Source organism: Mus pahari, chromosome 15 (assembly GCF_900095145.1).
Source record: "Mus pahari chromosome 15, PAHARI_EIJ_v1.1, whole genome shotgun sequence".
Lineage (NCBI taxonomy): Eukaryota > Metazoa > Chordata > Mammalia > Rodentia > Muridae > Mus > Mus pahari.
In genome coordinates this window covers 69,299,823-69,314,680 of record NC_034604.1, presented here as the reverse complement: position 1 = coordinate 69,314,680, position 14,858 = coordinate 69,299,823, and the positions used below count along the sequence as shown (strand labels likewise).

Sequence of the window (14,858 nt, the reverse complement as noted above, 5' to 3'; positions counted from 1 at the left end):
AGTAAATCCCTTCCAACCCAAGTTGCTTTTGGTCATGATCTTCATCACAGTAATAGAAATCTAACTAGGAGGCTGGAGAGATGGCTCGGTGGTTAAAAGCACTGACTGTTCTTCAGAAGGTCCTGAGTTCAAATCCCAGCAACCACATGGTGGCTCACAACCATCTTTAATAAGATCAGATGCCCTCTTTGGGTGTGTCTGAAGACATCTACAGTGTACTTATAAATAATAAATAAATACATCTTTAAGAAACATAACTAGGACATTTGGTGATTCAGTGTGTGTGTGTAGTGTGTGTATGAGTGTATATGTATTGGGGCTGGGTTTTTGTGCAAGACTGGCTGTTGTTAAAATGATCAGTTGCCAGGTATTTATTTATTTATTTATTTATTGGCTTTTTTTTTTTTTTTAAAGATGTTTTTGATGTCCTGTTTTGGCCAGAACCTTTTTGAGCTAATTTTTTTGGTTTAGATCAGTGGGCACTCTGGCTCCTGGCAGCCTCTACCTCAGGGTATAGACATGAGGAAAAGGAGCGCGGTTTTACCAGGGAGCCCTTCCATCCTTGTAGAGAAATTGGGTTGTTGACTGGTCTTCAGCACCCTCTGAACGCTGAAGGACCAAAAACTTTCTTAGTTTTCACCTGTGAAATCGAGCAGCGCCGGCCAGAGCCGGCAGGAGGAGCTAGAGAGCTATGCTGGCGTCTGTGCCTCCAGCCTTCTCTTCCACAGGCTGCCTGCCACTTCTTCGGAGCAGTCTCAGCAGGGAGGGGCCTGGAGCAGAGGGGAGGAGAGCGTTGGGAATCAGTGATCACCAAACTTCCCTGAAAAACCGTTCCAGAATATCCCTGTTTCCATTGCTCAGCGAGCAACGGGTGCAAACTGTCTGTAAAGTCCCCAGACATGCTCTTGGCTAAGGAACATGTGGCTGCGAAACCTCCCGTTCAGCTCTTGGCATTCTTAGTAGAGCCCCAGCTCTACCTGTCCCTTACTTGGCCCCTATCGTGCCCCTATCTGCTCTATAGTGAACTGAAAGGACCACCAGGAGGAAAGCAGGCCAAAGGGAAGGAGAGGATGGTGAAAGCCCTGGCGACAGCCTGAGACCTAGGTGATAGCACGTGGGCCCCTGTCACCTTTTCTCCAGCCCCAGCTTGGGCACCAGTAGAGCGGAGGGATGTCCCAGCTGCTCTGGACTGAGGTAGCTTTGTGAAATGGTTCCTATGTTTCTTCTGCATGCGTACAGTGGTGGCAGCCGTCCTTCCTAAGAGATGTGATATCACAGTTCACAGACCAGATGGAAGAGACAGAAGGGAAACTGATCTTTTCTCCACCCCAGCATCCCTAAAAGGCTTGGTTACAGGTTCAGAGCGTGCGCCTCACGTGAGGCCTCGCGCTTCTCAGGGTGACTCCAATGTTAGGAAGCTGACTTCTGTTTAGACACCTGGTCTCTTTCCCACTGGCTCAAGCTGGCCAAACTCTTGGCTAAGCCCTCCCCCATCCATCGCAGCCCCAGGGTCTTCTCTAAACTTTCTTTTCCGGCTGAAGATCCTTCGCTTGCCCTCAGAGGCCTCCTCCTGCTCTCTTCCCTTCCCGAAGACCTGGGTGGCTAGCTCTGTGGCACTATCAGACCTGAAGGCACAGCCCGAGCCTGGTGGGGGCTCTGTGCAGTTCTCACGTGGTCAGGCTAGATTTGACTTCCAGGAGGAAGTCATGGAGCAGTCAGAGGTTGGGGCTTGCTGGGCTCTAATCCCGACTCCTCCCCCATCATGATTTATATCCTTCAGTAGACAATAGCTCAGCCAATAAGACAGAGCGATCCCAGCATGCCTGAACTCCTGGGAACATGTAGTCTATGCTCCTGCCCTCAGCGAGGGATTGATCTTTCAACACTGCATGGTAGCCAAGGGCTATTTTGATGTCACTAGGAGACTGTGAAGAAGTAAGCCATTTGGCAAATAGTCTGGACAGTATTTATGCTAAGATTAAATATATACATGTATCGAAGTGTAGAGGTGTGAATTGTAAACAACACTGGGTGACTTCAGAGGCCCCTCTGCCCTTACAGGAAGGGTGTGTCAGGCTAGCTCTTTGGCTTACTGTCTCCTGTCAGGAAGGCTGGATTGGATTGGGTCCTTCGTTGAGGCCATACGGGCAGAGGACTTGGGAATGTTCTTTAAGAGTCTGAAGGTGAGAACCAGAGTGGGGAAGTGGTTAGTCTGAGCACACAGCTCAGAGGAGATGGAGTTCAAATCCTGGACTGGATTTTTACCTTATCTGGATCCTTTCCCCTGTACTGGGAATTACTACATAAAAAGGGTCTATTGCATCCACAAAGGGATGAAGAGTGAAGAGGCTCTCGGTTGACCCTCAGTTTGCCCACAGTGCAGCTCAACAACTTTACTGCAAGAATCTGAGCTCTGGGTCTGTGGTCTGCACAGGGGAGACCTCATTCAGTGATAAGTGTGTTTCCTGCTCTCCAACAGGATCAGCCTGGTTGGAAGAGGCTTGGGTGAAGGGAGGGGGAGGAGCCTGGCTCCTCAGCAGGGCGTGGCATGGTAGCAAGGCTGGCTGGAGGCTACTGGGCCCCAGCCAGGGAACTGGCAGGACCAGATGTACTGCCCCAGTCAGCATCCTCGGGACTGTCCTTGTCACGGGTACCAGGCTGCATCTGCTGTGTGCACACGAGATACCATGAAGAATTGAGTTCTGGCCTTCCTCTCCACCCTAGCCCCTGAAATGAGGATGGAAAGTGGGAAGCCAGTCTGAGCCACGGCAGTAGACAAACAGAGCTCACTTTTGCTCAAAAGGTATGAGGCTGAAACAAGAAGGTGGTGAGTTCAAGGCTAGCCTGGGCTACATAGTCCCTTCTACAAAAAAATCAAACTAAGTCCCCCACTATCCTTCAAGCAATTAGAGCCAAAGGTCTTGGGCTGGAGGGATGGCCTAGCAGTTAGTTCAGAGGACCAGAATTTGATTCTGAACACCCACATGGCAGCTCACAACCGTTTTTAACTCTAGTGCCCTACTCTGGCCTCCTTGGGCAGTAGGCATGCACATGGTACACAGACATAGGTGTAGGCAAAACCTGTAGAAATAATAATAATAATAATAATAATAATAATAATAATAATAAAGTCAAAGGTTTGTGTTTGTAAAGGTGTCTTTGACATTCAAATTTCTGTGCCCAGCGGTGTCAGCTGTAAGCAGGGGACTTCTGTAGCTGGGCTTGTTGCTGTCCCATGAGCTTCTAGTAGTCACACAGAAGGCCACTCTCAATATCATTTAATCAAGTCAGTTGATATTGTTTAATAAATAGGCCAGAAAATTATCTGAGCATTTCTGGGCAGGATGCAGCGTGCGACCAAAGTTATGGAAGATTGTCCCTTGAATCACTAAGGCAAACTTCATTGTGTGTCATTTTTTACATAGAGGCGTCACATAAAAAGTTTTATAAATAGAAAAAATTCCAAAGGTCTCCCACAGACAGACAGGGAAGTCAGGAACATAAAACAAAATAATAATAAACTCCCCCACAGCGGCCCCTCCCCCCAACCATTTGTTTCAAGTGCTTGATCATACAGTACTCAACATCTTTGGATATTTTACAATGTACAATTCCAAACGGCAGCCCAGGAAAGAAAAAATAACAAACGACAAAAAGAACTAGCCAGTCATCTGAAAAAGTGAGTTTATAAGAAGTCATTACCTTTACAAAATAAAAACAGAAGCCTGACACTGGATGCCCTCCCCTGGGTCCCTCTGTTGGTTCTGAGTCTGGTGCAGCTACAGCCGCTTGGCTGCTGGGGTAAAGTGTGCATATTGGCAACTGTCTGGACTGCAGACAGGAATTTAAGAGGCAGCTGCCCAGCAGGTGACTGATGAGGATGGGGTATCTGAGGAAGATCCTCCCTGATAGACTGTCATCTGGTGGCACTGGCAGGCAGGGACTCTCTCGGGAACTTCAAGAGGGATTAGCATCTACTGTCTTCTCTGGCAGTTTTGCGTTTGTGTTTATACATGAAGAAGCCAAGGCAGTTGATTTAGGAAGAGCTGAGTCTCGTGGACCCACACAGCTTGGGGCTCTGAGACTCCAGGCCCAGGCCTTGCAAGCAGGTGGATTCTTCTTCCTGGGATCTCAAGAAACCAAATACAAATTCAAGAAAGCAAGGGCCAGCAAAGCTGTCTCACTACTCCCAACCCAGAACCAGCCCGAGTGTGACTTGCAACACAGCCCATCACATCCCAAAGGACTCTATCTCCTTCCATGGGAGCCCTTTGGTCAAATATGGAAAGGGGGATCAGGGGCTCAAACACTGTAGAAGGGTGTCACCAGCAAAGCCCAGGCCTGGAGAAACCTCAACTCAAGGAGCAAATAGCTGAGGCCTAGATGACTAGGTTCTGTGACATTTGGAGGGGGGGGGGGGGGGGGGGGGGAGCCAGGCAGGTGGTAGCTGTTAGCCCCATCCATCCCTCGAGTGTTAGCAAAAGGGGTCTGAACACTGAGGGAGTGTGCCAATGCTAACTCTCCTTTCCAGGGGCAGTCTGGTGAGGCAGAATTTGGGATTCCTGGAGCTACCCGTGGGGATTAGAAAGCCATGAAGCCCAGCCTCTTTCTCTCATCTCACCTTCCTGTCTAGTTCTGCCGAATGTCTCTTGGAAGCTAACATGCTGACGTCCACGTGGAGGTGATGAAAACCAACTCCAGCAAGATAGACAGTCTCCCCAGTAACTCTGGGGGGCGCTAAACTTCTACCTTCCAGGGGACTCTTGTCATAGGAACGGGTGTGAACAGGTATGAAGTGGGGGAGGGGAATGTAAGTTACCACTCCCTTTCACAGCAGGGTGACTCTGAGGCACAGAGGGTTGACCCTCCTAAGGTCACAGGTCAAGCAGGATATAAAATGGGGTTCGCTCCATGCCAGCTCCTGGCTGCTGGAGGTCTTTCTGCTCAGTGGGGATGGTCTCTCCCAGCAGCCCCGAAGCATTGCTCAATTGAATCCAGGACCTCTGAGCTGGAGCCTGACTCCAAAAGGCGGTATTCAGAGGGACTCCCCCGTAGGGTCAAACGGCTCAATCAAGATGCCTGGCCAGGACACAGTCCTCATGCTACCTCCTCCCGGCCAGCTCGGCAGAGTGCACCCTCCTCACAGCCCAGCACCGCTGCGGATGTGCTCCTGGCACCAGAGCGGAACCTTCTGAGCCCTGACACCCCATGTATTTCTATGTGAACCAGAGGCAGCCAGGGAGAGGTGGGGGGTTCCAAACCCTCAGGGAAGAGATGTCTAACTCAGACACCCACAAAAAAGGAGATGCTGCCCTCGGAGGCCAGGAGAATCGCATCTCAGCTAAAATGTATTTTTTTTTTTCCTTTTCCCTTTGTGTTTGCAACTAGAAAATTCAGGCCCACTGGATGGGGCAGGGCAGGCCTTAGAGGAACTTGAGACAGGGTTTGGGACTAGGGTGGACCAGGGCCAGCCTAGTTGTTGGCTTCAGACATGGAGGCCACGTGGTTGAGGCCAGTGAGACCAGGGAGGCCAGCCAGGCCTGCTGCCCAGGGGTCGGGCAGCGGGAAGTAGGGCCGAGTGGCGGCCACGTTCTCGGCCAGCGCCAGGGCCAGGAGGCCACCCGCGTTCCTCTCGGCCTCGAGCTGCGCCCTTCCGAACAGCTTCATCTGCGTCTCCTCGAACTGCCGTTCCAGCTCCTGCAGGCTCAGGGCGCCCTTGGGGGCGGCCAGGAAGTGCTTAGCGGGGCTGGGGCCTGGGAGGCACACGGCCGTGCCGCCCAGGTGGCCACCCACGTCGCCCAGCGCGGGTGGCATCACGAAGGCCGCCTTGTCGGTGGAGGGGCCACTGGGCCCGAAGAGCAGACTGGCCGCCCTCCAGGCGGCGGGCTTGCGACCACGCCGGGGTCGCGCCATGCGGCAGCTCTGCCGCTTGATGTGGCGGTGCAGGTGGTCGGAGCGCGTGAAGCTCTTGTAGCAGAACTCGCACTGGTAGGGCCTCACGCCCGTGTGGATGCGCATGTGGTTCTTGAGGTCGTAGTTGTGCACGAACTTGGCGTTGCAGTGAATGCACAAGTAGGGCCGCTCCCCCGTGTGCTTCCGCATGTGGATCTTCAGTTTGTCCTGCCTGCAATACAGAAGCCAGGGTTTAGTCCCCGTGTGGAGCCCAGATGCCCACTCTTCACACTCGTACCCACTTCAGAACCCGCCGTCTTGTATCCACGGTGCCAAGCCATAAGAGTCATCCTAAAACCGATCTTCAACTTCCACCCAAATGTTTGCCTTTCCTCAGGGTTAAAGCAGGAAGGAACAGTGTCCTGAAAGACACCGCACAATGAGATGAGAGTCTCCTACTGATTACTTGGGGGGGGGGGGCATATCACATTCTGGAAAGCAGTCTTGGTGGAGAGACAGGCCAGCACTCTGGTGTCAGCTCTGGTGTCATGATGAGGGGCCTTCCTAAAGCAGGAGCCCTTTGATCTCTGGTCTTGCTCCTCCTAAGTCCCCAGTCCCACACCAGCCCCTGTCCTCAACACTTATCCGGGAACTCCAGAGGCTGGGCACACCTTGGTGAGATCCCCTCCCGTGGGGCGGTGTCTTACTTAAGCCCTGGGCTCTGCTCTTTGCAGACATTTCAGGGCTTATGAAAGAGCCAGGTGCAGGAAGAATGCAGGCTGATCTTGGGCAGAGCTCGGGAGTTAGAGGCATTATTTAGAGACAAGGCAAGGTGGGGGTGGGGCTCCAGCTGCAGGCCCCCCACCCCCCCACTCACTTGCTGGGTGACCTTAGGCAAGTTAGGTACACTGTCCAGGCAAAGCTGAAGCTAGCGGCAGGCCTGATACTCATTTTCTAGGATTGCTAGGGACCCAAGGCTTGCTTGAGGGTGGTCCTGGATGAAAAGATGGTTTTGTTATGTAAAGACTGAGCACCCAGGACGCCATTATAAGGAGCCCTTTGGCCTGGCTGGGGCTTGCAGGCTTGGGCTGTAGCACGTCTTCCCTTCGCTTTTCCCGGATGGCTGGAGGCCAGGAGCGCGGCGGAACTGTCTCCGCCACCTCCTTGCAGGTGGGGCTTGGGCTGTGCCTCAGCTATAATTCCAGGTTGGGCTTTGAGGTCAGAGCAGTTGTGGAGCCCAGGGGTCCTCCCTAAAATGTCCAGATTTAAATCGCCCTCACTATCGCCCTGGGCAGCAGGGTGTCTGCTGGCCACTAGAGGTCGCATGGGCTCTCATTTAGAAAATAGTTTTCCTGGTTGGATGCAAGAAGGGAAAAGATAGTCCTTGTGGGCACCGTCAGGTGTGTGGGTGCACGCCCCCTCCTGTGAGCAGAGCTCCCCTCCTTCCTATGCTCCCTGGGACTCCCAGAGCCTGGGCAGTGGGGAGCAGGACCGACAGCAGAAGCAGAAGAGGCAGGGTATGAGGGGCTCTGAGTTTCTTCCCACCAGACTTTCTTCGTTTTTACAATCTCCAACCACCCTTGCCTGCACAGTTTCCGGCGGTGGTGTCTCCCCAGTCCCCAACAGCTATGCCCAGCGGCATCTGGAACCTAGGTGACTGTTTACAGAAGGGGACACAGGGAGCACCTGTCTAGTGGCTCGCTCCTGAACAAGCAAGACCTGAGACACTTGGGACCTGAACATTCCTCTTCAAAGCAGGTCACCCGATGGACAACAGAATCGAGGCTTAGCATGTCTAAGGTCTCGAGTTCATGTCTCAGCACCGGGGTGGGGGTGGGGGGAACCGAATCTAACCCCAAGCCCCAAACCAGATAGCAAGAGTCAGCAGCTCTTCTGGGCTGGTGACCCCATACCTATTTGTATGTCTCCCACAGTCAGGGAACAAGGCCCTCATTTTTGTGCTAGGTCCTCGCTGCATGCTAGGCTGGCAAGGGAAGACATCTGTTTAAAGGTGGCACGGGGGTGCTGTTTCCAGACAAGGGCCTCTGTGTGTACACACCAAACGGTCCTGTAACAGTAGGAGCTATGGGACACAGGAGGCAGTAACCGCACATGTAAGGGCAGAGAGATCCTGGTGGGTGAGAGAAGGGTCACACAGTAAGGGACAGCCTGCATGCTGGTCATCACAATGCTCAAAGTGGACTGTCTGTCCTTCCTGATATCTCTGGAACCCATTAAACACCAATCCCCCCCAGGCACTGAGGGCAGAGACACGCAGCTCCTAGCTCCCTCACTGCAGCTATCTGAATGGAACTCTGGGAACTGGAAGCAACCTTAGGAGTAGTTGCTTTGTGACCTCAAGTGACACCTTGGGAACGGAAGCCTGGAGGTGGCTGTGTAAAGGCACGCAGCTGGACAGAGGCAGACATTGGTCCAACCCTAGGCCTCTGGATGACTACCTGATGCTCTTTTCAAAATGCCACAACCCACAGCAAGCTGGGGAGCCCGGTGGTCCTTGCTTTGATGACTTGGTGACAAACAATGTCAATTGAGAATGTCTCAGTCTGTGTGAACACATCATATATATATATATATATATATATATATATATATATATATATATATGATTTTTCACATCATATATATATATATATGATTTTTTTCACATTGTGTGTGCGTATTTGTGTACATATGTATGCACATGCATTCATGTATGCCTGGATGATCATCCTTGTGCTATAGTGTACACATGGGGACCAGAGGACACCCTTTGGGTATTCCTTTTCTTCCACCACATGGACTCTGGGAAATCAAACTCAATTTTTCAGGCTTGGCTTTGGTGGCAAGTGACTTTCCTGCTGTGCTGCTTTGTTACCAAGAAGATGAGCATAGTACGTCCCTCCCTCCCTGACTCTGCTATCCCCGGCTCTTATCTCCTTCCATTTTCCTGCATTGGAGACCCAGCCTAGTTAGAGCATCATCTCCTTCCAGCCCAGAGGGAGGCTCCTGGTGAGAAAGAGTGACTGGGGTCTTATGAGCTTGTTCTAGTGAAAGGCAAGGCTAGGGCCTGAGCCCCAGCCTCTGGGAGGCCTCCAGTCAGTCTGAAGTCTGCCACTACTGTCCACCAGACTTCCTGTGGCTTGATGGTCTGATATGGTTCTTCCTGCCACCAAAGCTGATGACATCTCATGCGCTTATGGAGGTTCTCAGAGCTGTTGGGCCGGGGCGTCACTAGAAAGTAAGGGAAGAAAGCCAGGGCAGGCCTTCCTGGTGCCCGGGAGAGGGGTTCAGCGTCCAGCCGACACCGTTGCTGGACAAAGTTGAGGCTGTTTATGAGGGAATCTGCAGAAAATGGTGGTGTCGTAGCTCTTGGGGAGCCAGTGCTATCTCGGGGGAAGCAGCTTCTCGCCTTGTCTCCCTTCTTGCTGCCTGCTATGCTGAGGAGTCTGAACGAGAAGGCCTAGGGCAGCTTGAGGAACACCATGTAGCCCTGCTCTCTGGGAGCTCCTAGCCAAAAGGCAGGGAGAGGCGTAGGGCAGGGCCTCATGGCCTGTGACCGAGTATTCAATAGAAGGGGAAGGAGGGGACTCGGGTCCTTCTGCTAGCAGTGGTTGTCACCGGGGAAACTATGTGCCCAGAGATCAGCTGCAGGGTGAAGTCATGTGACATCCACTAAGCCAGCAGAGCCTCTTCCCGCCTTCCCTCTAGTTCTGGGCTCATCTGAGGTGTCTCCTCTCTAGAGCCTTTGACGTCCTTCCCTTTGGCCTCTGGACTCTGATAACTGAGGGCAGAACCAGCTGGAACTGAGAGCTCACAAGGAGGACTAGGTAATGGCAGGGTGTGAAAAGTCCTTCCTCTTGGAGACCCATAGGCCTCCACGGTAGCAGATAGGACTTGAGGGGGCGGCAGGGGTTCCGCTTGGAGAATTCTATCTGGGCAGTGCTATATGTGTTAAAAGGAATGATGTCCCCATGAGGTGTGGCATCTAGACAACACAACTCAGAGCCCATTATCATGGAAGAAGGGCTTCTAACATCCATGGGAAGGCTGAGGTAAACCAGAAGGCTAAGTTCTGCCCAGCACTGAGGAGGGAGACAGGGCCCTGTTGGCCCTGGAGCTTAGCTGTAGAGGGAAAGGACTGAGCCCAGAGCCTTTCAACCTTTTTTGGCTTTCAGCACCTTAGCTTGAAGGGAGTCTGGGAATTCCAGGTCTGGAGGCAGCCACCCTGCTGAAGAGCCTCCACATGGGGAGGAGGGGGAGGTGTAGTCGATGGTGGCTAAGGAGCTCAGCCCCATAAGCACATCCTCCTGAGAAGGGTGTAAGGGAACTTGCTTCAGAGAGGATCACAGGGAAATCTCAATCTGGTAGGCCAAGGCTGGGGCTTCGGATGGACAGCTTTTGACTGGATGGGAGAGTATTCTTTCAGGGTAGCCCTGGGGAGGGCAGTAAGCCAAGGGCCAGTGGCTCTGAAGAATGTGAAGGAGAGCCTATGAGTCCACAGTGAGAAAAAGTCCCTGACCGGAGTCTGGATCCCAGCAGCATCTCCTCTGCCCCCTCCACTCCCCCCCCACAGCCCGACCTCTGTCTCCCCCCCCCCCAGCCCCTGCCATCTGACCTTGGAGAGCAGCTCCTGAAGCCTGTCTGGTCAAAGGGTCAGGGGGGTGGGAACCAGGAGGTGGGGGAGGTGAGATGGGGGCAGGAATGCAGTTGCTAAGACAGGCCTAGAGCCCAGATGGCAGTCATCTTGCAAAGGAGGAGGAGGAGGAGGAAAAGGAGGAGTGACCCTGGGGCAGGTAGGGTGGAGCCTGACAGCCAGGAACTCTCTGGGCTGAGCTGCCCTGCAGGGATAAGGGGACTGTATACACAGAGGCTGTACAAAGTTGTCTTCAGGAATTTGTGGGGAGGAAACACTGTGGAATTTCATTCTTCTATACAAAACACCGTTTTTTTCTGGACACAGGGATCTCCCCTGGAGAGTGCTGTAGTGTCTGGAGAAATAACAGTCTATTTGCAGGGACTGCACAAGTTTAAGATTTTGCTGAGGAAAGGCAGAGCCTATAGACTGCACTGAATACTCAGAGGGCTGGCTTGGGGGAGATCAGAGGGAGGTGCAGGAAGGAAGAAAGGGGGGGCTTGGGCTTCTGGTAGCTCAGTGTGGGTTCCCTTCCATGCCCCTTCACGACTCTTCCATCTATCGTGTGGTCTGTGGGCAGAAGGCATAGAGAACAAGCTGGAGGCAAAGGGAGCCAGCAGCTTGTGGAGCCTCCCTCAGTCAGGGCTGTAAACACTGCACCCAGCATCCTCACATGTGTTTCTGTGCGCCATCCAAAGTCCACACCTGCCATGTGTCTACCATACGGAGGATCTCCAGGCACAAGCTCTTAGACCACCATCACCCCAGGCATCTGTCAACTGCAGATACCCCAGCCCCAGCGAGGGCCTGCTAATCCTGAGCTGCAGAGGGCTTGTTTACTCCTTCAAAGGGCCTGGAACGCATGGAGATCTGCTACAACCACAACAGAAAGCAAATGGATGTGGGTCCCGCCTGGAGGAGATTTCAAGGAGAAACTAGAAGCATGCCTGGCAGGTTGGGGTGATGGGCAGATGATTCCGGAAGAAGGAAGAGACTGGAGGAGACTCTTCCTGGTTTGCATTTCATTAAAAAACCTCCAGTTTGGAGAGAAACATGCAAATTGGAAGGTTGTTCCCTTGACCATTCTGTCCAAGGACAGGCACAAGAAGTTAGGGCGGAAGAACATGGCCAGGCTGGGGCATCAGCAGCTGCACTCCACATTCGGTCTGTGTCATTAACATCTTCCCCTTAGGGCTGGCCTCTCAGGCCAGAGCAAAGAGCCTGCAGAAGATGAATGAAGCTTAGCCTTCCTCTGGACTCTGGCTCACCCCCCTGTTACTCCCGGCTTTAGCTAAGCCTTGCCCAGGCATTAGCAGGCCAGCTGGCTCTGTGGGACCAACGAATTGAGGAGAAGAGAGGACTGGAGTCAGGACTGACAGCATAACTCAATAGTTATGCTGTTTGTTGGGGCGTTATCAGGGACACTCGGGGGAAGGGGAATCGGGGAATTTGGGGTGCAGCTGCCGTGTGACATAGCGGGGTATACCACCCCGAGCCAGCGTCTCCGGGCTGCTGTAGCTATCTGCCAAGAGGGAGGGCACAAAACCAGGGTGAGGTCATCCGTCCAAGCCCTCTGGACGTAGCCAGGACGTATTCTGCTTGTGGTTTCCATCCCAGAAGTAGCTTGGGAAACCCCAGTGTCATCCTTCAACGCAATCACCCGATTGCCTGCGGAGCCATTTCAACAATGCCCCTGTCCCGGTCCCCTGACTGCATTCTGGAGCCTCTCCTCAGCCATTTCAAACAGGGTTTCCCTCAGCTCGCGGACAGCAGCCCTCGTCACCCTGGTCAACAAGGGTCTGATTGTCTGGACAGGCACAGCCACCAGGTTGACACGGTACATGATTCAAAAGCTGAGTCCACCGATGAAGGCCGAGACATTATGCTTACTATCAAGAATCAAAGCAGTAAGATTCCAAGAAGCGCTATCAGAATGAATAGGTCTGTTAAGGCAAGTTCTTCCAAGTCTATCATGGCAGTGGAAAAGGACCCCGTTCAGGAAGCCACAACTGTGAGGCAGGCTTGGTCCACATCAGACACACTGAAACTATGTGAGGCTGCTCATCACAACTTCCACTGTGAAACCTAGCTGTGAAGACCTGCCTTAAAACAAAACAAACAAAAACCCTGGAATAACAACAATACAAACAAACAAACTCCTGGAATAACAAGAACAACAACACAAACACAAAGCCTTTGCAAGTGCCCAGCTGTGATGGTTGTGACCCCCATATCATCCTACCCCGTTGGTTTTGATTACAAAAGTCATGGCATAAAGGAAACTCCCAGCACGTATTTGCTGGATGGGAGGATGTCTCCTCTGATGCACTGATTTCAGATCTCAAGTTACCCTTCTGGCAATGTGGAGACGTCAGGAGCAGACGTGGGAAGAGGCCCATCCGGTCAGGAGGAAAGGACCTACAGGAACCTCTGAAGTCCCCTATTCCTAGACTTCATTGTCACAGAAGGACTGGGAGCCCAGTCTCATCTCTAGGATTGTCCAGCTGCTCACAGGAGCAGCCAGCTGGAGATGAGTGGTGTCTAGGAATCGCTGACACCAAGCACAAACAGGGCCTACCTCCACCGGACCTGCCTGGCGCCTTCTCTCCCCAGCACAGCCCTGCTCTGACTGGTTTCTATGTTTTGGTTCACTCTACTATTGTATTGAGAAACAGCTTAGTTCCTGAAAGGGGGTTTGAAATCATTGCACCAAGTTACGCTTAGCTCCAAGCAACGAGCGAGCGCAATGTGTGATCTTTTTCCATCCCTTGCCCTCCAATACTCCTCTGGCTATTGTCCTATCAGCTATCGTCCCACAGCCTCTGGCCCCGCCCCCCGCCCCCCCCCCCATCTTTCCCCTGCAGCTGCGCACCTGGTGAAGCGGACCTCGCAGATACTGCACATGTACGGTTTTTCCCCGGTGTGGGTCCTCATGTGCCGGGGCAGCTTCCCAGCCCCCATGATGACCTTGTGGCAGATGGGGCACTGCTGAGAGGCCTTGGGCTTCAGCTTGCGCTCCTCCACCAGCGGCCATGGTGGGAAGAGGCTCCCCAGGTGGGTGGCACTCAGGAAGTTGAGATAGGCACCATAGTCATTCTCTGCCTTGATGGGGCCCAATGGCCCACCGGGCAGGTCAGGAAACATGTCCTTGAAGAAGTCGCTAGAGAAGGGAGGGGGTGGGGGCGGGGCCAGCTCCTCTTTCTCCTCCTCCTTGATTTTGCGGTTCTTGATGACTAGATCCAGTGGCCCACTGTCCATGGGCTGCTCAGGCAGCTGGGCAAAGGCACCAAAGTCACCCGGCCAGAGGTGTGGGAAGAATTCCGGGGCAAACGGAGATAAGGAGGGTCCTCTGTCAGGGATGTTGGCTTTGGGGTACAAGTTCTCCCTCAGCAGAGATTCAATGGAGAAGTCCCGGATCACTCCCAGATGGCCAGGGCTTCCGGGCTGGAAGGAGTCGGGGAAGTCCCTGGGTGTGTCCGAATAGTCCTTCTCTGTGAGATGGTCTGTCTTGGAGGGGCTCTGGGGGCAGGTAATGTCCTGGGGGTCAGGCAAGTTTTCCTGGTCGGCAAAGTCCTCTGGGTCATCCTCTTCCTCCTCCTCTTCTTCTTCTTCCTCCTCATCCTCATCTTCATCCTCATCATCCTCATCCTCATCCTCATCCTCCTTGTCATCCTCCTCACCGACGCTGCCACCAGGCTCCATGATCTCCAGGCACACATTCACGATGCACTGGATCTCCAGCATCCTGGCCGCATTGAGGATGTGCTTGACGTTGGAGGCGGTGATGGTGAGCGTGGAGGTGTAGGCAAACTCCAGGATGGCGGCCAGAGCTTCGGGCTGGACAAAGTCAATCTCATAGACGTAGGGCTGGCTGGCCAGGCTCCCAGCCGTGAAGAGCTTCTTGAAGTATTTGCTGCAGGCCGCCAGCACCGAGCGGTGTGTTCGGTACTCTTGCTCCTGGACCACCAGCAGCACGTCACACAGCAGCCCCGCGTGCCGCTGCTCGTTGAGGCTGCACAGCACCTCGCTGCTGTGGTTAGGGAAAGGGATGCCAATCAGCTCATCAATGTCATTGGCCATGTTCTCAGCCAGAGCCCTGCGGGGACACACGGAAAGGGAGACCAGTTAATGAGCACAGCAGGCTGGGGACTTAGCTCCTAGATCAAGCCTTACCTGTAGGTCACAACCCAGCTCAAGCTGGGGTTTTTCTCTGCGCCTTAAGACTCTTGGAGTTGGACTGGTGAGCACCAACTGCTCTTCCAGAGGTCATGAGTTCAAATCCCAGAACCACATGGTGGCTCACAACCATCCATAATGAGGAAACAAATAAAAA

The 14,858-nt window shown here is 53.2% G+C and overlaps 1 protein-coding gene across 2 annotated transcripts in view; it reads right to left on the bottom strand.

Annotated features, from left to right (window-relative positions):
* Positions 1-3,272: 3,272 nt before the first annotated feature.
* The window catches only part of Zbtb7c (zinc finger and BTB domain containing 7C), a 322,701-nt gene continuing 311,115 nt past the window's right edge, over positions 3,273-14,858 (bottom strand). For both annotated transcript variants that reach the window (XM_021214599.1, XM_021214598.2), the window contains 2 exons: positions 13,398-14,621; positions 3,273-6,124 (listed from right to left, as the gene is read on the bottom strand). In XM_021214599.1, the coding sequence (XP_021070258.1) occupies positions 5,473-6,124; positions 13,398-14,605 (1,860 nt within the window). In that variant the 5' untranslated portion in view covers positions 14,606-14,621 and the 3' untranslated portion in view covers positions 3,273-5,472. The remainder of the gene's footprint in view (positions 6,125-13,397; positions 14,622-14,858) is intronic.